The following is a 25,413-nucleotide window of genomic DNA, read 5'->3' on the forward strand; positions in this document are numbered from 1 at the left end:
TTCAAGATCTCTTTGCAGTGGACTCATGTGACTGTGGTCACGCCGACATCCACACAACAACAATTCCCACAGACTCCGACATAACTCCAGTGTTTGTGAAGCAATATCTCTTGCCTCTCACATCAATGGAGTCCCTTACTGAAATAATTAAGAACCTTGAGTCCTGTGGGATAATTCATCCAGTCCACAGCACCTTCAATAATCCGGTGCTGCGGATTTTGAAACCTAATGGCCAGTGGAGACTCTGTGCTAACCTAAGGGAGGTCAACAAATGGGACATACTTCCCGATGGCCTCTTCCCTACATTGACCAAGGGCTGGCCCAGATTCAAGGGTCACAAGTATTCATTGAAATTGACCTGACCAATGGGTACTGGACTGTACCTGTCAGTAGGGAGAACCAATACAAGCTGGCCTTTACCTTCGGGGCAGCAGTACACTTGGACCCGGACTCCCTTCGGATACATCAACACCGGCAATGAATTTAACATCTTTCTACATAAGGCCTTGCCCGACCTGGGTGAAAGGGGTAACCTGGCCTATGTAGGTGATGTTCTAGTCAAAAGATCAACTGTGGAGGAATACATAGCAGAGATCCGTTATGTCCTGACACAGTTGAGGGCTGCCAGAGCAAAACTATCTTTCCAAAAGTCACAGAGGTGCAGAACCTGTGTCAATTTCTTGGGGCATGAGATAACTCCTCGGGGTCTCTGTCCCGAGGAAAAGAAAGTAGAAGCCCTCCAGAAAATAAAAGACCCCACAACTCTGCAGGAACTAAGGAGCCTCCTTTGACTAACTAATTAGAGCAGAAAGTTCATTGAGGACTACGCAGAGTTCACAAGACCCCTGATCCACCTTTTAAAGGGGGGGTCAATGAGAGTGGGGTCCAGAACTAGCCGAGGAAGTAAGACAACTCAAAAGAAGCCTCTCACAAGCGCCTTGCCTAGCTTACCCTGTCAAAAACAAGGAGTTCTTCTTGGACACAGAGTTTTCAAATACATGCTTGACTGCAGTATTATATGAAAAGCATGACAAGGTCAATAAAGTAATCTCCTATGCGAGTAAGACTTTATCCTCTATGGAGGAAAAATTCAACGATTGTGAGAAGGCACTCCTGCCAACGGTGTGGGCATTGACGAATTACCACCCATTTATCCAGGGGGAACACATCATAGTGGAGACTCCACACCAACCTTTGCAATATCTTCAAAGTGACAGAATCCGGGCCGGAAATGTGAGTAATTCCCGAATTACTTCTTGGATTCAGTCAATGCAAGGCTTTCCTGTGGAGGTCAGATATGGCCAAAACAAGAAGAGTCCCCTCGCGCAAGGTCTGGCTGACTTGCATGATTGTGCCAGAGAAAACTGTTGAGAGGATGAAAGTCTTAAAATCAAGGGCAACATGGAGGCATACCTTAATTCCCCACACAAAATCTATGAAGAACACCAGTGTGAGGGAATGCCCACTGTCTATGTGGATGGATGCGTCTACCATGTTGACTACAATGGGGAAAAGGAACTTGCGGCCGGCGTAGGGAATGCATGGGTGAATGATGCCCCAGCACCCTCTGCTGGGTACAAAATCGGTCCCCGAAGTAGTCAAGTGGCAGAGCTGATGGCTGTGCATCAAGCCATCCTCACTGCTGTCCAATACCAACTCCACAAACTGGTCATAATCAATGATTCAGATTATGTGCGGAACGGGTTCATGGAGCACCTGGTTAACTGGAAAACCAGAGGCATGCTATGTGCTAATAATAAACCATTAAAACATGGGAAATTAATACAAAATATTGATGATCTGGTCACCTCGAATGGGATGACCATCTACTGGAAAAATATCAAGGGTCATTCTAAAGGAGATCCAATAATTGGTAAGTTTTATCAACACATTGAGGACCCTGATAACTTTCCCCTGACGGATACCGATTACATTGGGAATGAGGACTTCAGAGAGTTGATGAAATGTCCAAAAATATTCCGAATCCAAGACGGTTTGTTGGTGAGGGGATCCAGAGCTTGCCATGACCAGTGGGTGGTCCCTACCTCATTCCAATGCCTGATGCTAAATCACGCCCATGACACGGCACAGCTCGTCATCCTGGGTTTCATACGACACTAGAAATCTTGCGAGAGGTTGCATACTGGCCACACATGGGGCAGAACCTCGACCAATACATGAAGGGGTGTCTTGTGTGTGCGCAATTTCAGCCAACATCACTCACACACCGTGCTCCCCTCCAAAAGATTGGGATGACACTGCCTTGGTCAGATTTACAAGTCGATTTTATCGGGCCTGTGATTCGCTCCTCTAGGGGGAACAAGTACATGTTGACCTTAACATGCTTGTTCACTAAATGGGTGGAATGTCTCCAGGACCCAAATTGCAAGGCAGAAACAGCAGCTGCCCTGATGATCAATCACATCTGCTTGCGTTTTGGACTACCACAAAGGATTGAGTCAGAACGAGGTAGCCACTTCACTAGCAAAGTGATGAGAAAGATGTTGGAGATACTTGGGGTCAAAAGGAAACTACACGTTGGGCCTCATTACGACCCAGGTGGTAAGTTACCGCCTGGGTCGTACCCTTACCACCTTAGTGGATGGCGGAATTACCGACCCATTCCAAGGTGAGTGGGGCGGTAAATCCCCATTTCCCACTTTACCCTTCCCCATTCCATTTTTGCCCCCTAGGGCATAATGGGAATGGGGAAGGCGCTAATTACGCCACCGTAAATTATGGTGGCGTAATTAGCACCATGGTCCCTTAGCGCCATGGATTTTAACGCCTGCAAAAAGCAGGCGTTAATATCACCATGGCGCTAACGGACCTTGTAATCAGGCGTTAAGGGTCGGCGCCGTTTACGGCGCCGTTAACCCCTTAACGCCTGATTCGTAATGAGGCTCATTGCCTACCGGCGAGCCTCTAGTGGTGGAGATGAGAGATACAACAAGACTATTGTGAGCATATTAAAAAAGTTTGTTGCAGATTCTGGGGCAAGTTGGGACATTCAACTATCCCTTGTCCTGATGGCCATCAGATCTACCCCTTCTTCTGCAACAAAAATGTCTCCATTTGAGCTGATGACTGGAAAACACCTTCAACATGCTTTTGCTTATGCTCAGTGGAATCTAGAAAGATCTGCAGACAGTATGAAGACCCACTATGATCTTAAGACAATTAAAAAATAATACCAAGTAGAAGACCAGGTCTACTTTCCAAAGGAACCAAGCCAAACAGCGCAAATTCCTCCCTACTTGGTGGGGTCCTTTTGGAATTATAGATAGAATCTCACCAGTCGCTTACAAAATCTGCATCCCCAAGGGCAGTTTGGCAGAAGGGGAATATAAGTGGGTCCACATCAACCTTCTGAAGAGTTGCCATCCCAGGAATATGTTACGGCAAATAGAGGAGTCAACCGGAAACCCAGAGGGGGACATTCCGGCAACCTAGAAGAATCCACCTGTTAAAACCATTAGTAAATAAAGGCGGGAATATTGTAAATTGTATTTCAATGTATGCATCTACCCCACTACATGAATAGTAGTGGGGAAATTTCCATAACCATGCTCTGTTTGTCTCATAGCATTGGAACCAAGAATTTCTAAATACCAAGGAGGACCACTCGGGGACCGGGAGGAAAGACCCAAGGAGCCCGGAGTATCGCTCCATACTCCCATCCAGAACTGGCGAGGAGAGCATGTTGATCCAGTACTGATGGGAGAAGCAGATGACTTTCTCCACCTGGAACAAAGAAAGAAAGAACATCCCAATCTCCCGACTTCCCCTTGATGGGCGGTCAAACTCAAGTTGTGGGGGGGGGGCACTGTGGGATGTTTCAACCCACTTCCGCTCTGCTATGCTGCAGCACTTTGTTACGATGGTGCCAGAAATCGCAAAATGGCCGCAAAACCCTTGTGCGCGCCAAAACATCTGAAAATCGCGCTTTGCAATGCACAAAAAGATGGTTGCCCAATCTGCCATTTATGTGATCAGTGGTGGAACAGAGACCTCACTCCTGAAATATGTCACTGGGCTCCACAACAACTGAAAATGGGGTACAGAAGGAAAAAGTAGTGCTTTGCTAAATGAAACCCAAAATCTTACTTTAAATCCCTTTTTCTTTGTTGCTGAAACTGCAGAATTCCGGTACAAACTGCCCTCAAACATCCAAAATTCTTGCTGAGTGCTGCAATTCACTTAGTTTAAGAAATCATTGTGAACTTGCAAGGTCCTGAAAAACTGAAAGCATAAAGGGATTTCCCCAGCAAAAGTGGCCTGTCTGTGGATGTCAAAAATATCTGTGCAGCAGAGGGCTGCAGGGATGACAGCTGTCAGGAGCCTGCCTGATTAAACCTTAAACATGTATATAAACTGAAACCAAATGTTTGCAATCAAAGAGGCCTACTACTGAGAGTAACCATCTTGTAATTGTTTTGATCCCATGGTTTAAAATCTTGAAAGAGAATTCTAGCTGCTATTTGAAACCACAAGTTTGTTTTAAGCTAAGGAAAAATGCCACAGAATTAACAATTAAATCAAGCCTGGCTAAAGCTACCAAACTGGAATAACAGCTTTTCCCCCAGCAGGAAATCACACCTGAAGTGGTAATTATAGGGTTTGGAAAGAATCTGGTCTACAGAGGCAAAAGGGAACAATGAACAGCTGCTGCTAAGGAAATGCGAGGTGTGAAGACAGTCGTAAATGAGAGCAAACAGGGAGGAGACTCTTCCTGGACTGCAGGGAGATAAAAAGAGGCGGACCCAACCAACCATCTGTGGCTAAACCTTAACAAAGAACGCTGTTTTAAAAGACTTATCATTTGCCAGTGAAAATTGTGAAAAATATAGAAGTAACAGATTTGTGAATCTAAATTTTGGCTGCACATTTGAAGAGGCGGAAAAATCGTGTGAAATATTCTGGAAAGAAATTGCAGAAAATGTGATTTTACACAAAATGTATTTATGCTAGAAGTATGAAACTTTATACACTTATGCTCATGTTAAAAGCGCACACTTGTAGAGATTTGCTTAAGAATTGGACATTGTGTTCCTGATGAAAAGGGCAAAAAAATCTGTCAAAAGCAAAGACAAGATCCCACAGCTACGGGGTTTTGAGGAGTTGCTGCCATGGAAAATATGTAATCTGTATATTTGATTTGTATAGAGGTTGCACATGTGTAAATATGTATGGTGCCGAAAGTAGATTTTGTTTTCAAGGGGTTAGGAGTGGGTTCTCAGCCTCATAAAATCACACCATAAAGGTGACACTCTGTTTCTCTCCTCCTATCAAGGCAGAGAGTAGACTCTGACCCAATCTCCTGCCAAAGGGGCAAGCTTAGGCTGAACCAGCCTACACACCCCCTTTTATGACATCTGTTCATAGCATAAATAGAGACAGCGCACCACTCAAAGAAAAAGACAGATTCACTCACTTTCCTGATACTGGCAGATCACCCTGCTGCTGAACTCTACATCTTCCTTGCTCCATACTCCAGAAACTTGGCAAAGCAGAAACCCATTGACTATCAATCAATATGGTTCTCCCGTTATCACGATTATCGCGCAGTGAAAAGTTTGCAGCGAATTTTCATTTAGGGAAATTCTTACACGTGTAAAACAGCTTTTGATTGCTTATGACTTGAATTTTAAGATTTTAAATTGTTTCTTGGTATTAAATCATTGCTTGTGTTTGTGTGCAATTATCCAAAGCGGCTCCCATAAGAATTTATAAACAATTTCAGCAATTTTGACCATATTTAGGGCCTCATCACGAGTTGGGTGGTAACGCCGGTGGTATTACCACCGGCGGTAATAGCGTGAATTTTCAGCGGATTTCCCTCCAGCTCAGAGCTATGGAGAAATCTGCCAAAGCCCTGATTTGGCAGACCCTTAAATCCAGCGGTAATAGCGCGACCCCCGGATTTAAGGGTTACCGCCAAACTCGTGATGAGGCCCACAGTGTTTTTGCCCAGCCCATTCTAAAATAACTTTAAAAGCCATTCTGACAGCTTGACAGTCAATTCCATTTTTCTCTTGTGTTTGCTGGGGGAAAGTGGGATTGATATTCTGTTTGAATTCTGCCATTCCTGAATACCTGCTCTATCCTCCTATCTCTTTACATTGCCTGTTGGGGGCTGAGGGGTGTGCAGGGGAAACCTTTAACCACGGTGCTATCTGATCTGAACACAACGCAAAAGTATTATTTCTGTGCTGAATTGTTTTGCTCACTATTACTCCTTGGGCCTCATTACGACCCTGGCGCTCCCGTAATTAAGGGTGCCGGTACAGGACCGGCACCCTTAATTACGGGAGCGCCTATTACGAGATTCCCTTTGCGGGACCCGGAACAGACGTCTGGTAAAACCAGACATACTTTCTGGGTCCCGCGAGGGGAAGAGGGAGCTAGTAATGGGCCGTTAGTAACGTGCCCATCATTACCTCCCTCCCCATTCCCTTTGATTCCCTAAATGGGAATGGGGAATGGTTCCTTCAAGGAGGAATTACCGGGTCCTCCAATGTTGGAATGACCCGGTTATTCCTCATTGAATGAACCCGGTATTGGATTCCGGTATGGAGGCAGCCATGGCGCTAATAGCACCATGGCTACCTCCATACTCGTAATGAGGCCCCTTGTGTATTAAAGAGATTATTCAGTGGTACACCATCCCATTGGTATCATTGTGTAACCATTAAAACAGAGTGTGATTAAATTGTAAATACATAAATAAATATTTTAACTTTGCAAACCAGCCTGGTTCCTGGTTCAGTGTGAGCAGGTAGGGGGGTTCCAGGAGAGGGGCGTGATATGAGTAGTATATTGTTCAGAATAAAGAACTGTTAGACAAAAATAAATAAGGATTTTAGTTGTTCATTGCATGCTAGGCGTTGACTTGGATGTGTGCGGATTGAAATCACTTACACACCCACATCGCTCTCATGTTAGCTTTCAACTCCCCTTCTGCTCCGAACCAGATTGCATTCTGTCTTTCCCTTATCCAGAACTGGATGTTTGATGTGCCCATTTAGATCTCATGTGGGAATTCTGCGTGATTTGTTTTGACGCAAGTGAGGGATGTGCTTGTGCACCCCACAATTTGCACCAAAAAGGCTTTGAGAATCTGGCACTTTGGCTTTGCCAAAATTTGGAAATATTGCTGCTTTTAGCCATAATCAGAGCATCGGGTGCATACAATATAAATGGACATATGGTCCGTCTAAATAGGTGACACATCATATGCACTAGGTTCAAATAAACTTTAGAACTAGGGCAAGATTGTATCTCTGCAGAAATGTAGGCATGCTCGTATCCTGATTTATTTCATGTTCCATAGGCTGGTGCAGATGGTAACTGGTTATGCATTTTATGCAGCCCGTGCCAAGGGTTTTGCAGGCAAAGATGAAAATGGATGAATGCAAATGGGTTTATCTCGCAAAAAGCTGCAACATTAAAGTTATTCTGTACTATAACTAAAGTAGGGGAACCAGGTGTGAGGCAACCTGAGTGAGGTAAGGTGAGTGCTTCTTTACTCAGCCTCCCCAATTAACTGTGTACCAATTCCCTACCCTTCCACCCATATTTTATAAACACTAGTGGACCTTTATAATCTACTCCGATAACTAAGGTTTTTCCCATGTTCCCTAAAACAGCTCTGAGCTCTTCTCTAGAGGTCCTCAGTGTGTTATTTTCACATTAATTCAGTGCTTACCGATGTTTCGATGTTGAATAGAGACCTTGCTTCTGTCTGCTGTTAACAGTTGATCAAGGTTTGAAGCGACCCTATTAACAGCGTGGACAATTGTCATAGGACCTCTGATAATCTAGGAAAGAAAGAAGCACAAAATTGCATTACTGATTAAATCTGTTAGGAAATGTAATTTCACTGTGAAGCACAGGCAGTGTCTTTGCTACAAAGTGAAGTTCACATGCAGAATAATAACACTATCCTCTTTAGCTGCAAAACATATACAAGCATAAGTGTGTCTGTCAGTTTGCCACTTTGTTTAGCTCAGAAAAAATGCAGGTAAAAGAAAAAGCAGGAATATTTCGTAGATAAGGATTATATTAAGAAAAATATAGAAAGTAGAACGATCTGACTCAACCGGAGCACAGATAAATGTTGCTATTCACTTTCAACTGATGCAAATTGATGGTAAACTTTGAAACATATTTAGTAATTACGTTGCATTTCATGGTCTGGCAGTGGGTCTACCTGCCCAGGTGAGTTGGCAAGAGAGTAGGAGAGATCAGCAAGGGTAGTACTAGTAGAGGATGAGTCTGATTTTTTTGCGTAGGGGCTCCCAAAGCAGAGGGAAAGAGATTTGCCAAGTGGAAGTAGACATTTTGTTCTATTTGTTTACCTTAATTTAAATGATATTTTTATAGAAAATGTCATAAGCAAGGTTACATGTGCGTGAATTAACAAATTGATATTATAGAAGAGTTCATGGAATGCTGTGTAGGAGTAAAGGTTAAATATCAATATCATATATTCTTAGATCAAATACTAACACTACTAAGTCATTAAAATTGCTAAAGTTATGAATTGCAATTAAAACTCACAGGGAAAGAAAAACTGAACAAACAGAGGGAAGCAATGGGAAAGAAAAGGACTGGCAGTATGGTAGAATATAAAATGCATCATAATTCAACGTTAGATATGCAGTAAATACATTCCATGCATTGTTAAATTTAGGTAAAGTTCTACAGGTTAATGCATATTTTTTTTTCGATCCTGTGAAAAGAACAGATGGAATTCCACCATAGATTATAAGACAATTGTTGTGTAATTTTGCAATTTGTAAACATTAGATGAAGAGCAACATAAACAAAAAAGCAGAAAAGGTCCAGAGATTTAATGGACATCATAAAGGAATTAACCAAAACATCAACCATGAAATTACCGAAATGTAATGGTTCAGGAAATGACAACATTCCCAAATATTTTCCCAATAGGTATGAACATATTTACATTTGAATTAATACAATCTGCTGATGGTGATTGGCAAAACCAGCATGCATCAGAAATAGCATTAGACATTTTCAATCATCGAACTGGTGTCCGATAAACTCTGTGCAAAGTAAAATCATGTGACTGTGTGAGGTTAGCTGCAATTGACAGCGTAAAAAGTAATTTCCAAATTTGTAGCCACTTCCGATTTTATTTCTGCTGAGGCATATTTTTTAACAAATGGCGAGGATCTGAATTAACCAACGAAGGACCTCATTAAAGAGTTTGGCAGTAATTTTGTAGTAATTCCAGGAAATTAGTGGCAAAAATAGTTTACCTCTACTGGCACGTGCTCTGGCGGAATTACCAGCAGATCACGAGTGGATGTAAGGTGGTTTATATTCCAGTTTTCGGAGTCCAAAGGACTCAATGGGGATTTGTTCACATTTACAGCGAGGCGTAAATCTGATGTGGTAAATCTAACGATGTTTGGCCTTGTGGTGGAGGATTTACCTCCAGCATTTTGGCAGATGTAAATCTATCACTCAAGGTCAAACTCAGAATCCAGTGGTGTGCTAAAAGTGGTTAGTTCCGTTACGGACAAAAAATGACACTAACAGAAATAACACCACTTTTTTACTGCACCAACAAACTTATAATGTGGTCCCATATCTGCGAACTGAGGAAGTAAGCATCGAAGCTTCATGCAGAGTTGAATTTAGATGAATATCCCAGTGTTTGCATTACTTTTGGCATTGTGGTTCCTAGATACGCAAACCTATTTCCTTTTTAATCATATGTTATTTTTAGAGTGACTGTTTTTTAAAATATTATGTGTAGTGTACAATAATAGGTTAAACCTTAATGTTGGCATTCCCAAAGAATTCAACATCTTTCCCCGCTATAAAACATGGAGACTATTGAAATTCCCCATCTTTGCCGTCATTGGCTTTGCCTCATGTTTTTCTCCTGAGGTAGGGAACTGCTGCCATTTTTGCAAGATGACTATTTACAAATGGTCTGTATTGCGTCCAGTTCCTCACATGTGGGTTTTTGTATCCAGAACTTCTACGAACAAATTAATAGTATAAGGGTATTTATTGAGTGCTGACCTAGTTTCGAGAAGCAACAGAGCGCTTTACAATTATAGGAGGAATAACACAGTGTGGAGAGCAGAGAAACAAGGGAGCAAGGGGCTAACAACAGGGGAGTGGGGCAGGTGGGCACATTTGTCAGCAAGGTGTCTGAAAGCAACCTAGGGAGGAAACATTGGGGATCAGATCACCCAGTCTCAGGTAGGGCAGGCAGTGAAGGGTGTGTGGACCGAGGTGTTAGGGAGGAGACATGCCTTGAAGAGGCGGGTCTTGGACGGATAAAGGTTTATTGGTGATTTTTCTCTGTCCCTAGACACTGCCTCATTCTCCTTGACCCTGTCCGTGCAGGTGGAGGTAGCACCTCGCAAGATTCTCCACTTTCCTGCCATTCTCATCCTTTCCTTCCTCCTCACAGCTCCCTCTGTTGCTTGCGCCCCTTTATATATTGAAGCAACCTGTTCCTGACTCGGGGTTCCAACAAGGAACTCAATGAGTTTGTAATTCTGCAGCATTTAACAATAAAAGAAAGGCCATGAAACACACACAGACACACACAATCTTCTTGGCAGGGTGGTGGGTGATAAAGGGATGTGTTTCTATCAGTGTCTTATTGGGGTCAAATATATTGATTTATGAAAAAAAGATGCGCGCACAGATTAAAAAAGTACATTTCTTAATCGGCCAAGGTGAAGATTCTGTCAGACAAAAATGCAATAGTTGACTTCTCGAGAAATAGGCCCATGAGTCAACTCATAATCTTCTTAAGGACAATTTGGGTGACAAAAGATGTGTATAATTGCACTTGTGGTTTATACGGTATTAGCATAATTGACCTAAAAAACGTTTGAGCTAAAACATTTGATCACATTTCTTTTACCTTTTTTCATTGAAATGTAATTAAATATATATATGTTGGTGGCTAAGGGAATAGATTAGGTTGAGGGGAAGTGGGGTGGGGGATGCAGGGGTCGCATTTTAGACCAAAAAAAAAGTCAAATAAATTCAATCAAATGTTTTAGGTCAAATAGACCCAACCCGTTCATACTTAAACATATGCCGACTATGCCAGGGCATTTCAGCCTGTACTTGACACTTGAGAGCTAAGTCCTATTGGCTTTGCCAATGGTTTTGCTAAAATTTCCAAATTTAAAATAGTGAATGCTATTAAAAAGGGGCATGATATGATATGATAGGTTATTTATAACGCGCTTAATACCCAGAGGTTTCTAAGCGCGGACCCAGGAATCGAACTTGAATTGCTCCGTGTCGTCTTGTTTCCAAGTTGAGCACGCTGCCGCTGAGCTATCCTCCTGGGGCATGAAACTAAGGAACAGCAATGTACTGACATTGTTTGAAAGAAGTGCCAGCTTTTATACCGCACAGTAGCTCCTTTGCCAGGCCCATGCACCCACCCCCCCTGCTGAACTATCACTAAACTAGTGAGTTTGGGTGATGAAATATATTGCATACTGAGGGTAAAGGTATGGATACAATCTCATTGAGTCCATGCATTTACTGTCCTATTTTAGGTGCTGATAGTTTTCCAAAATGTCGTGACCCAAACTCAAAGACCCAAAAGTCATCAAAAATATCATTCTTGACAAAAAGCTAAGGAATGGCCGTCTCTAGTCAATAACGAAGAAAGTGGAGATTATTGGCTTCTTAGCAGTCCTTCTATCAGGGTTCAACCTTGGGGAGGCACAGAACAAGCATTGCTGGACTGGCGTGAAAAATGAATGCACGCACGAACCAGAAGACATGCCTTCTCTGTCTACGCCATGAGACTCTGGAACCTCCTCCCCATCAACATAAGACTAGGCCACTCGCTTCTACATATCAGTAAGGGGCTCAAGACCCTCATGTTCAGGGAATGGCTCCTCCCTCACACCTAGGTACCATACCCGCTTCACTCCCCACCCTACATGAGACAGGGTGATCTGCTCTCCACCGATTCCTCACCCGGTTGCTGGTAGATTGCTTGCTGCCAAATTGACCACCTCTCCATACCATGTTGTTACCTCTCTGCTTCCTGGTATCTCTGCTTTCCTCACCTAGTTCTTCCCCCTGTGATTGTAAAGCATGCCATTGCTTCCAGGAGCTAAATCTTTGTTCAATAAATACCCTAATAATAATAATAATAATAATAATAATAATAATAATAATAATAATAATAATAATAATAATAATAATAATAATAGCCAAAAGAGAAGCTGTCCATTGGCATTACCTGGCTTGTCTTGCTTGATGGATGGGGCCATGACATTCTTAAGGGTAGACATCTGGCATCAGCCAAAGACTTGGACTGTGCCCTTTGTCACAGCATGTTCCGGGTTTCCGCAGCTACATTAATGCTATTCGGTTCTTGTCAATGATTAAAACAGACAAGGATTTACAGCTTGTTGTTCCCAAGGTATTCTTAAAGATTTCCTAATGAATACTTACAGGTTTCTACAGGAAGGCTTAACATACCAGGATGAAAAGTAGTAAAGACATATGCTTAGATCAGCAACAATTGACTGTCCAGACGTTTGGTACTACAACTCCCATCAGCCCTACCCAGCATCATCAATGGTGAGATATCATGGCAGTCGTAGTCCAAAACATCTGGAGAGGCACATGTTGCAGACCCCTGGCTTAGATCCTCGTATAACAATATCCTTCCTGTACTAGTTCCTATATGAAAACCCCATATGTTTTTTGTAGTAACTCCTTTTAGATGCATATCGTACCTTCCAAATGTACTCCTATATGTATTTCTGTAAGAGCCCAACAGGTTCTCAGTAGTCCTAGCAGTGCTTTCCAGTGTCCAGATAGTCAGACGTCTCAGTGGACTACAAACGCAGTTATGTATTCTGTTCTCAGCCTCGTGGTTGCAGGTTCAAATCTCTTCAGGGCCGACTCAGCCTTTGCCCTTCCAATGTCAGTATACTGAGTACCATCACATTGGGTAAGAGACCACTTGCTATTTACTTAACTATGGGACGGCAACGACTTCGATAGCAAACACTAAGTACAAAAAAAAGTAACTATTCATATAATTTGGTTGCACACATTGGAAAGTTCTGTTGTTTGCATGCTAGATCTTTGTTACATTATTCTACATTTTATTAGGGCGACCATGTGTTCAATCGGCACCATAATACAGTAAGGTATATGGTAAAGTTGTTATGATATATGATATGATATGATATGACATGGCATTTGTAACGCGTCTATACACAAATGTTTCAAGGCGCGATGAGGCGACGGAGGGAGAACAGAGGGAAGACAGAGACAACAATGTTACTAGGCCAGGTGACATTGAGATTGCGCAAGTGCAGGGTATGGGGGAAGGGGAGAAGTGCAGGGGTAAGGGAGAGGGGCAGTGCAGTGCATAGGATAACAGTGAAATGAATAAGACACTAAATATTAAAAGTGCTGCCTGCTGGTGGCAAGTGCAAGGGTAAGTGCAGACATCAAGTGTCAAGTGCTGGTAGGGGGCTGTAGGGATACAGAAACTGTCCCTGAGTGCAAGGGTTGCCAGGGGGGCAATGCAGGTGTGCAACTGGCGCGGAGGGGCCCTGTGCCCGAGATCAGAGAGTAGCCAGCTAACCGGTGCAGTTTCAGGTTAAGCCAGGCGGTCAGCGTGGGGAGCAGAGGGGAGAAAGCAGAAGCAAAGAGGAAGATCTCGAGGTGCTTCCGGAACCGGAGATGGTTCTCCTCAAGTTTCAGAGAGGGAGGGAGGCTGTTCCAGAGGGAGGCCCCAACAGAAGCAAGAGATCTACCACCAACTCGTTGCTTGGAGAAGCGACTGACCCTGAGGGAGTTAGAGGTGGATGAGTGAAGAGCTCGAGAAGGAAGATATTTAGGAAGAGAAAGTTGAAGGTATTGAGGCCCCTTGCCACCACTGGGAGCCAGTGCAGAGATTTCAGTCCTGGAAAGATACGATGCCTGGGCTTGAGGCCAAGGAGAAGTCTTGCTGTCCTGTTTTGGATGTTCATTCATTTCTCTCTTTGAAAACAGGTAAATCTAGTGGGACACATATGAGAAATCATAATAGGGTACTGTTAAGACGGATTTCTGAACTCTGTCCTGGTGGCGCAGAAGTTCAGAAGGCCAACCTAATTACTTGGAAACGGGTAACCTCTGGACGAGCCAGACCAATCAAGGTAGCGATCGCGGCGGTCAAGACTAGGTCTCAAGAGGGGTGAGGGTGACTGAAAGCCCGCAATGAGCACACAAAGCAAGAGCGCTTACAAACTACTCCAAACAGTTGTTATATCAAAAATAGATACACATTTATTTTAAGGCCTTTAAAACAATGACCGTAGCGAGAAAATCACAATATCACAATACTAAGCCAACACATACCATATCAACACAATGGCCCTCATTACGACCCTGGCGGAATTCGGAAAACGATGGCGGAAATGCAATACCGCCATCGAATAGCGCTCGGTGCGACTATGACCCGTCACCGCAAAGTACGATGCCATTAGCGACACCGTAGTGAACGCCAACGCTAACTGCACCAAGCACGCGCGCGCGCGCCATGCCAAACCGTAAACACCACCATGGCGCAACGATACGCCAATTCCGACCCCAGCGGACATGTACCTAACGCCATCAAGCATGGCGGAATGCACCATTCCGCCATGGTGAGAAGTACGGCAGCGCGAATCAACCGTAAACGGCCCCACTGACTGCCCGTACACCGCTCCCTGCCCACAAAGTACAACTCCCCGTAGGTGCAACGAAGCCACAATGCAACCAGTGAAATGCACAAGTCACCCATGCATGCCAACGAACAAATGAACCTCAAGAGGGGCCAATGGGAGCTGCAGGGCACAGATGGCACGAATACAGAAGCCATCCCAATGGACATGACCACAGTCCCCCACCAAGAAACGCACGCAAACACAGGCACCTGTGACCAGCAATATTCAGAAAATCACAACATTCCACCAGTCCACCTGGCTGACCGGCATCTGTCACACAAAACCCAATCCCCCGCCCCTGAGCATGACAACATTCAAACTGTCATATTGGCAGCCCCCATCCCTGACCTCACGGGCTTCGTAGGCAAACGCGCCCAGTACAGGACCACGCAACAAAACTCCGAAGCTGGAACCCAATGCAGATCCCCTCACAATACATCGCTCCCCAAATAGGAATATGCCACATCACTTGCAAAGAAGAACGCTACACGGCCCATATCAGAATAGAATTTTAATGCACATCAATATCACCAAGCCCATACAGCCATCAGGCCATGAACTCCAAAACACATTTCACCATTGTGGGCTGCATCCGCAAGAAATGACCAGCCACTACTTGTGTGACGCCCTGTTCCCTCATGGTACACAGAGCCACATTCACGTACGAAAAGGCAACATGGAAGCGCACAGAACCGCAGGGCCGTCCCAATGGGGAGGCACTAGTCCAGCTGAAAGGCCGAAATGTTGCTCCGAGCCACCAGTACTGCGTAAGGGCATGTGGCCCATTGGCGATCGTCCCATAAGATCGTAATGCTGCTCCACTGATTAACACGAAGCAGCAGGTGTCGGGAGTAAAACCCATCTGCAGGAGTGGCATACAGATGGCAGTGGCAAAAGGGGAGGAGATACCTGTCAACCAAAAGAAAAGAAACAGAATAGAATGGCCATCAGAACTACATTCGAACAACTCACTTCAATGATCACACTAGATCCACAGCCATATGCATGCAAGCCCACTCCAAAGGATCATCACCACCCCAAAACCACTTGCGAATCATAACTATCTATATCGAGGTGAGAACACCATCACAAACGAGTGTACCTGTGCATGCGTCTGTGAAAACAGAATCCTTCAGATGGGATTGGTAACGTGCATGGACACAAGTGTCTGAAGGCGCGTCGAGACAGGGAGGGCTCAACAAGGCCAGATAGACGATGGTCCCACTATGGCAGCCCTGCATCACATAGCGCAGGGGGGGCGGACAGATCCCAAGAAGCCCTGTACATGGCAAACTCTGTATCAAATCACCTGCCCATGCATCCATTCATCATTCCCTCATCCCGTAATGAAAACGCCTGAATATTTACTCACATAACATTAGAAATATCCATTGAGTCTGTGCGTTATGCAGCCTGCAAAATCCACAGTGCCCCAGCACGTAATTCCAGTCTAGTGAAGTAACATGTATTTGGGAACGTCCTGCCTTATCGTCCACTACGCAATTGCGCATCCCATACTATTCATATCAATCATAGCATTCTCGCCATGGCCCCTGTCCCAAGGACATTGAACAATAGAACGTTATATTTGCAGTCAGACCTGTGGGCATCTCCTCGCCTGCAGCTGAAAACCGAAAGCGCCGCCCTTCGAATTCCTCATTTGCAACATCACGTCGAAGAGGCATCTGTGGCCGTTTGAAAACACTAATTAATCCATCGAGTGCGGCTGTGTGTGAAAATGGCAACTGCCTTCACCCACGAATGGGACGCCCCGCCCGTCGTTGCAACTCGGTACAGTGATGAATGAGGGCCCACCGTTACTCGAGTACTACGTTCCACTGACCCTTCACAACTCTGTTCGCGACTGCACAGATAGTATGTGAAACAATGGGACCACAGCAGAATGAACATATCAACCAATGTTACACGGCCATCGGGTACAAATACAAGATTGCAATAGCAAGATGCCATTCCACGAATTGCAGCGTTGTGCGCGGGACGTGCTCGGCCAAAGGGGAGAGCAGTTTGCACAGGTGGAATGAATCACCACAGGTGGAGGCCATTCAGCCTGAAAACACATAAATTGCACACCCAGTCTCCTCCCACAACCACACCCACTCCGAAATGCTACCGGCAGGACTCGCGATGTTGGCCCTGGGGGACCTGATAGCACTGCAAGTACTCCAACTCCAAGAAGAAGACGAACACCAACTACAACCGGCCGCACGGAGGAGACGCAGGAGGAGGAGGAGGCCAAGGCAGGGCCAGCAAGGGCCGCCAGCACAGCCACTACCACCACGCAGGCAGCCCGCAATCCCACGCCTCCGAGCACATCCGTTCAACCTCACTGATGAGCAGATCCACACCCTCTACCGTCTGGACCGGGACACCATAACCGCCATTGTGGACATGACACAGGCTGACCTTGTCAGCATGATAGATAGCCCAACCGCCATCCCACCCCTACTGAAGGTGGTGTCTGTACTCCACTTCCTGGCCACAGGCACCTACCAGCACACAGTCGGACAGTTGCATGGCATTTCACAGCCACTGTTCTCACGGACACTATTGCAAGTGCTCGATGCCCTCCTGAAGCACGCAGACGACTACATCTCTCTACCACGCTCGGAGCAGGAAATTACGAACACAAAAGTGGGATTCCATGCACTTGGCGGCATACCGGGTTGCATTGGTGCCATCGACTGCACCCATGTGGAATTGGTCGTCCCACATGCCATGGAGGCCCAGTACCGCAACCGAAAACAATTTCATTCTCTAAATGTACAAATGGTGTGTGACTCCAACAGGATCATTACACATTGTTGTGCCCGATTTCCTGGATCAACCCATGATTCTATGGTCTTGAGGAACTCTACAATACCACGCTACATGGAGCGACACGCAGGGAACAGATCCTGGCTACTCGGTGAGTCTCATTTCATGCATGATAACGTGGGGTATGTGATGCGGCAATGACCTGGCAGGAAGGGGGCGGGGGGGGGGGTGCGTACGTAGCAATGTCATTCCACAAACATCCTTTATTGTCCACATACAGGTGATGCCGGGTATCCACTGAAGAGATGGCTCCTCACACCAGTCCGGAACCCACAGAACCAGCATGAGGAGGACTACAACCATGCCCACTCACGTACCCGTGTAGTCATAGAACAGGCATTCGGCCTACTGAAGACTCGTTTCCGCTGCCTCAGCAGGTCTGGCGGGGCACTCCTGTACCGCCATGAGAAGGTTGCAAAGATGGTCATGGCATGTGTCATACTCCACAACATGTGCGTACGTAGAAATGTGCCCATGCCCCCTGACGCAGAACTGCAAGCACCTGAAGATGGTCATGATGAGGGTGGGGATGTGGCAGCACCTCAGGGAGTCTGCGAGGCACCGGAGGCCCGTGACATTCGTCAGCATCTCATTGATGTATGCTTCTAGCACTCACGCCTGGTGGCTGATACATGGACACGGGACTCGTGGCACTGTGTGTGTCTGGGACATGCACAATATGGACTGTACGCCTATGATGGCCTAGTACACAAAGATCAATGTCCACACATCTCATTGGTTGATCGTGCACTTTTTATGGCATATGTGATATCATGTTGTACACCCTATCGACCCGCCACCCAAGTGAGCCCAACACACCCCCTCCACCCTCCCACCTCCCCCCCGAACACCAGTGTCCAAAGATGCTCATCGTCAGTGGGCAGTCGCTATTGCAAGCCCCCTCTGCGGGTATCAGGGGCACCCCTGCCTGTGGAGCGCAGGTTCCTCCCAGATCTATGTTGGGGGCTGCCCTGGACGGAACTTGCAACGGATGATGTCTCTGCCTGCTCACGTCCATGCATGTCCCTAAGGGTTTGCGAGAGCTCAGTGAGCACACGGCGCACTGCGGCAAGTTCGGCACATACGTCTTTGGACGTCGCATGCAGTTCCCCCCTCAGGCTCTCGGTGCTTCTCTCCATTTGGACTCTCAGGCTCTCGGTGCTACTCTCCATTTGTGCCCTTAGTGTCTCTGTACCTCTCTCCATTTCTGCCCTAAGTGTCTCAGTTGATGTTTCTATGTCTGCCTTAGTGCCCCCACATTCATCGGCATGGTCCTTGAGGAGCGTGGCCAGTTGCTGCTGTTGCACTATTAACTGGTCGAGGGACTGTTGCCTCTGCTGGGCCATGGCCATTTGCGGGGGTGTCACAGAGGGGCTGTTGTCCTCATGTTGCCCTGCCACAGGGCTTGTGGGGGATGGCCAGTCGTCGTCTTGTGGGTGCCCCTGCGTGGTATCCTCATGTAGTACGGGATGGGACAGACAGGGGGATTGGGACAGGTCATGGATGGATCTGACTTCGACATCCCCGCCTTCTGTGTCGGAGCATGCTGCCATCAATGGGGTGTCACCTATGGTGCTGCTGCCACCGGAGGCAGTGCCTTCTGTGGCATCCGTTGGGGGGACCTGTGGTGGTGGTGTTGTGGGCATGCTGGCTGCTGGGGTGCCTGTTGATGTTCCCTCCTGTGTGCTGCCACCTGATTTGTGCTGCTGCCGTGTCTTGATGCGTGCAGCTGAGGTGGAGGGTCTTTGGCCGTTGGTCTTGGCCCTCTTTGCAGGTGTGCTGGTAGGGGTGTCCTGCAGCTCGTCGTTTGGATCGGACCCTGTGGTGGAGTAAAGGAGGGCGAGGGTTATTGGGGGGTCTGTGGGAATTGGAATGGCATTGTATCACATGCATTGGGGTGGTACCTGAGGGTGATTTGGGTCGGGGCCTTGGAGGTGCTTCCATTTGTGTGTGGAGTGAGGGTGCAGTTGTTTGGCAGCCTGCAGTTAGGGTGTGCCTGCTGCACGTGTAGTGCGTGTTTTAGGGGTTTTTAATTATTTATGTATTTATTGTGGGTTTTAACGTGCGCTATCAGGACGATGTGTGTGGACGTTCTCCTGGACATGTGTTTCTGTTGCACTATGGGGACACATGGTGCTTCACATGGATGGACTTTGTGGTTTTGGCATTGTTTCATTAGGCCCACCTACCTGATTCTTCGGATGTCTGCACTCCTTTCTCCATCCCTCCGACTCCCTCTATGCTCTCCATTCCGATGGTGGAGGCACAGATTTCTTCCCAGGGGGTCAGCTTGATGGGTGATTCCGACCCTCCCCCGGTGGCTGTGGCAATGTTGCGGTTGGCAGAGAGTATGCTGCGGATGCGTATCCGCAGGTCGTCCCATCGCTTACGGCATTGCTGTGGGGTGCGGGGTGCGGTCCCCACCGCACTTACCCGCTGTGCCACCAGAGCCCATATGGCCTTCTTGTTTGCGAGTGCCGTCCTGGTCATTTGCGTGGAGAAGACGACGGCAGCATTCTCCTGGAGGGTCTCTGTTAGCACGGTGAGTTCCTCACGGGAGAAGTGGACCTGCCGCTTGCGGTCGCACGCTTTCTTCGCTACTTTTCCCATTTTTCTTGGTTTCGCTAGGGTGGATGACGGGTTGGGTTGTGTCTCAGGGTAGTGATTTTAGTGGTTGTGTGGTTTTAGTGGTTTTATAGGTGTACGGCGGGTTGTTTCCCGTTCCGGGCCCGTGTTTTAACTTCCGTTTCCGTATATTTCCGGTCACCGTACTATACGGTAGGCGCACACTGCGGTGTCCGCTGTGATGGGTGGCGGTATTGCACCTAGGGCGCCGTACGGCGGCGGTGTGGGCCGTTTTGGGTTCATTTCCGCCATCGCGGACTTTGCACTTCCGCCATGCCGTGGTGCTCGTGCCCGATGGGTCGGAATGGGCCGCACTTTGCTCCTTCTTGCAATGGCGGAAACGCTATTTACGCTGTGGCGGTCCGGTCAGTCACTTTCCGCCAGGGTCGTAATGAGGGCCAATATATATACAAATACGACAGTCGCAAGCATTAGAGGCACGAAATGTGTAGTCCACCTGCAAGGGAAGGAAAACAGGCAGTGCGATAATGCTTTAGACGCAGTTCGCCTTCAGAGGCACCTAACTAGATGGAAGTACGAGCCCTGCGAAGAGTGGAGCCTTGTGCTCAAAGTACCTGCCACGCCGGTGCCAACGGGCAAAAGGGGAAGCTCTTCGGAGGAAGTCAGGCAGTTCGGGTTAGTGCACAGCAGAAGGAGAACAGGTTCCGCAACTCAAGCCCAGCCTCCACAGCGAGCAGAAGCAGAGCGCGAGTACGGACAAAAGGGTGCTGTTTTTACACAGCGGGGAAAAGCAATGGGCTACTGCAGGAGGGCGACCAGATCCTAGCTATACTACTCACCGGTCCCCGATGCAAGCAGACCCAGGCTTCTCCACGTTAGTTTCAGCAGCTGGCAGGTTCAGAAGAGCAGGGAACGCCTCGTAGTCGTGTAGAGCAAAAAGACGTCCCAATCGACGAAACCAGCACAGTTTGTTGCCGCAGCAGGACAACGGAGCGGCTGTGTGTATCCGAGCCAAATGTACACTCCTCCCTTCAGACTTGGGAACGCCAAGTGTACGAAGCGTGGGAGAGTGACAAGGACTCGAAATACAACACAACCTGGCGGCGGTTACAGAGCAGGACTCCCTTGTAAGCTGGTCAGTCAACTGGATGGCCCAGAGACGCTTCCGAAGGCTTACTTGGCAGGAGATGATGAAGTCGCCGGGAATAGCTGTTCCTGCTATTCCAAAGGTCGAAGCACCAGTACAGGCCTTCTGGTTCGATCCAAGGAGGAAAGGGTTTCACAGGACGACAGCAGTGCAAAGGAGGATTCCTTCAGCGGGTCACCAGCGATTCCTCGGTCCAGCCTCTTGGTTGCAGGATACTTGGCTCCTGTATTCCTTCGTTCGTGAGAACTCAGGAGATCGACATGGTAGTGGTGTTTCCAGCCCCCTCTTATCCACGGTTCCCTTCGCGCCAAAACAGAGGGGAACAAATGGGAGATCCGCTCATCAACACACATACCATACGCGGACCAATCACGGACCACGGTGGTCCCAGGCATTCACACCACCCTAGACTCTCTGGCACCCAGGATGTGTATTGGGACCAGACATCCCAGCCCACACCCTGGAGGCACACAAACGACATGTAGAAGCCCGCGAAAGCATCCGTGTTTCGCGGGGAAAGTACATGCCCAAATAAGGAAGGCCCCGGGTCGCTCGACCTGGGGAAGGTGAAGGGAGCAAGACGGTCAGTGGACAGGACAAAGAAGCCTCGTGGTCTGGCCATTTTGGGAGCCAGGCCACCATTTTGGGTTCAGTGCGAAAAACGCGCTCAGAACGCCAAAAGGAGCTCAAAATACACAAAACGATCGCTGCCACCATTCGAGTCCCTGAATGACTTGCACCGATCAAATACCATCCTAAACGAGTATCTAGGGCCTGTAGAAGGCTAGAGACCCAAGAGAGCTGTAACTTAGCTTACAGTGCCCTCTTGTGTCATGTTGCACTAAAGCCGCAACATGATAAAAGAAACTACGGGAAACAGCGTTCCCCGGTACTGACTGTCTTAAGGGCATGTCAGTTTCCCCATAAGAAAAGGAGCGAAAGCCCAGAGGAGTGCGGCAGAAGGCTGCACTTCTCTGGCAAAGTCAAGAACAAGGTGAAAAACAACACCAAAAAGTTTAGGGGTTGCCACATGGAAGGAAAATTACCTACAATTAGGAAATCTTTCCTAACACTCGCCCCTCCCAGACTATGGACAGGGGGAACTAATCCACCCCTGGATGAGTCTCTTGTTCAGGTCGGTTAAACATTCTGGACAACCCATCAGCATTGCTATGTTGGACACCTGGCCTATGCTCAATAGTGAAGTCGAAGCCTTGTAGACTTATGGACCACCTAAGCAACTTTGGATTCTCCCCCTTCATGTTCATTAGCCACTTTAACGGCTTATGGTCAGTCTGCACAGTGAAGTGGGTCCCATAGAGGTAGGGCCTCAGCTTCCTTAGGGCCCACACAACAGAGAAACATTCTTTCTCTACCGTGGACCATCTGAGCTCTCTGTCCTTAAGCTGGCGACTAATAAAACCGATAGGGTGTTCCTTACCCTTCTCATCTACTTGTGATAGTACAGCTCCTATCCCAGTGTCAGAGGCGTCCGTCTGCACGATAAAAGGTCTTTGATAATCAGGGGCCCTGAGGACAGGGGCCTGGCACAAGGAGTCTTTTAAGCCATTAAAGGCCTTCTCACACTCGTCGGTCCAAGTTACCTTCTTGGGTTTCTTCGGAGTTGTGAGGGCAGTCAGAGGAGCAGCTATGGTGCCATAGTCTGCCACAAAATTGCGGTAATACCCCGTGAGTCCTAAGAAGGCTCTCACTTGGGTTTGTGTAGTGGGGGTAGGCCAGTCTTGTACTGCTTGTACTTTACTGGGTAGAGGCTGTATCCTCCCTCCACCTACTTCATGTCCAAGGTAAACCACTGAGCCTTGTCCAATCTGGCATTTACTAGCCTTTATGGTCAAGTGGGCTTTCTGAAGAGCCTGGAGCACAATCCTGAGGTGTTTCACATGGTCTTCCCAGGTGGCACTGAAAACTGCTATATCGTCCAGATATGCAAGACAGAATTCGTCCAACCCATTCAACACATGATTCACAAGCCTCTGGAAAGTGGCAGGTGCATTCTTCAACCCGAACGGCATTACCCGGAATTGGTAAAGGCCGTCTGGAGTAGAAAATGCTGTCTTCTCCTTGGCATGTTCTGCAAAAGCTATTTGCCAATAGCCAGCAGTGAGGTCAAACGTGCTGAGGTACTTGGAGGCACCCAAAGTATCCACCAGCTCATCTGTTCGAGGCAAGGGGTGTGCATCTGTCTTGGTGACAGCATTCAGAGCCCTGTAATCCACGCAGAACCTCAATTCAGAAGTGCCTGCCTTTGGAACCAACACCACAGGGCTGGACCAAGGACTACTAGAGGGTTCAATCACCCCAGGATCTAACATCTTGTTGACCTCGGTCTTAATATAAGACCGTACTTTGTCTGACATCCTGTATCCCTTACTTTTGGTAGGTACACTGTCTCCTGTGTCAATGTTATGTTTGCACCAAGGTGTCAAACCAGGGGACTGTGAAAACAGGGGGGAAAACTGCCTAAGCAAACTTTTCACCTCAGCCTGCTGATCAGAAGTCAGGTGAGGGGCCACTCGGACACCCTCAAAGGAGCTATCTGAAGGACCGCTTTGGAACAGGTCGGGGAGACGTTCCGACTCCTCTTCCTCAACATCTGAAGCCAGTAGCAGTACTGCGATTTCGACTCTTGGGACGAAAGCCTTCAGCCTATTCACGTGAAACACTTTTGGAGCCTGTCCAGGCCTCCCAAGGTCCACTAAATAGTTAACCTCACCCAGGGGCTCCACCACTGTGTAAGGGCCTGACCATTTGTCCTGTAAAGCTCGAGGCCTTATGGGATTCATGATCAGGACTTTCTGACCAGGTGTTAAGTTGATGAGGGAAGCTTTCTGGTCGTACCAATGTTTCACCAGCGCTTGTCCTGCCTTCAATTTATCACTAGCCAAGCCCATCAGAAGTACCATCCGTTTTCTGAGCCCTAGCACATAATCAACTACATTGGTAGTAACAGGGGGAGTGGGCATCTCCCATCCCTCTTTGACGATGGCTAAGGGTCCCCGTACGGGATGACCGAACAGAAGTTCGAAGGGGCTGAAGCCAACACCCTCCTGTGGTACCTCTCGGTAGGCAAACAGTAAGCATGGTAACAGAAGATCCCATTTTCTTCTCTGAGGCTCCTCCAGAGCCCCAATCATGCTCTTTAACGTTCTGTTGAAACGTTTCACCAGACCATTGGTCTGGGGGTGGTATGCAGAAGAGAACTTGTAGGTGACCCCACATTCTTTCCACATAGCCTGCATATACTTCGACATAAAGTTGCTGCCACGATCTGACACAACTTCTTTAGGGAAGCCAACCCTAGTAAATATGCCGAGTAAAGCTTTTGCAACTGACTTGGCAGTTACAGTTTTCAATGGGATGGCCTCAGGATACCTGGTTGCATGGTCGACCAGCACCAGGATAAACCTATTGCCCGAGGATGTTTGCGGGTCAAGGGGACCAACGATGTCGATCCCTACCCTTTCAAATGGTACCCCCACAACTGGGAGCGGTACCAACGGAGCTTGGATTGTCGCGCCAACCTTACCAGACAACTGGCAGGAGGCACAACTCCTGCAGTGACTTTCTACTTGCACCCCCATCTTGGGCCAGTAGAAGTGCATGGATAACCTTTGCTTGGTCCTCTTCATACCAAGGTGAACAGCAAGGGGAACTTCATGCGCCAACTGCAGGAGGAAGGGCCTAACAGCAAGGGGAACCACCAACCTCCTATGGTCTCCTTCTGTAGACTCTGTGGGCTCACTATACAGGAGTCCACCTTCCCAATAAATCCTATGCTTCCCAGGAGGTTCACCCTCAAGCTGGGAGCAGGCCTGTCTCCTTAGGCCTTCCAGAGATGGGCACTCACGTTGGCCTTTACTGAATTCGTCCCTATCAGGACCTCCTTCAACTAACAAGTCTTTTAGTTCAGGATGATCGTTGGGGTCGAATACTTCAGGCATCGCCACCTCCTCGTCAGGCCCGGGCGATTGACCAACTTCCTCCACCGCAGTGGTAGGCGAGCGCGGGGGGATATTCTCTTTCCCTCGTTTTGACTTGTAGACTCCTTTCGCCTTGGGTTTCCCCTTTGGCTGTGGCGGCGTA

At 47.4% G+C, this 25,413-nt stretch overlaps 1 protein-coding gene across 2 annotated transcripts in view; it reads right to left on the reverse strand.

Annotated features, from left to right (window-relative positions):
- The window catches only part of ADGRD2 (adhesion G protein-coupled receptor D2), a 1,057,913-nt gene that overhangs the window by 700,545 nt on the left and 331,955 nt on the right, over nt 1-25,413 (reverse strand). For both annotated transcript variants that reach the window (XM_069609449.1, XM_069609450.1), the window contains exon 9: nt 7,709-7,820. In XM_069609449.1, the coding sequence (XP_069465550.1) occupies nt 7,709-7,820 (112 nt within the window). The remainder of the gene's footprint in view (nt 1-7,708; nt 7,821-25,413) is intronic.

The sequence above is a fragment of the Ambystoma mexicanum genome, chromosome 8, assembly GCF_040938575.1.
Source record: "Ambystoma mexicanum isolate Mex_15411 chromosome 8, UKY_AmexF1_1, whole genome shotgun sequence".
NCBI classification, from domain to species: Eukaryota; Metazoa; Chordata; class Amphibia; order Caudata; family Ambystomatidae; genus Ambystoma; species Ambystoma mexicanum.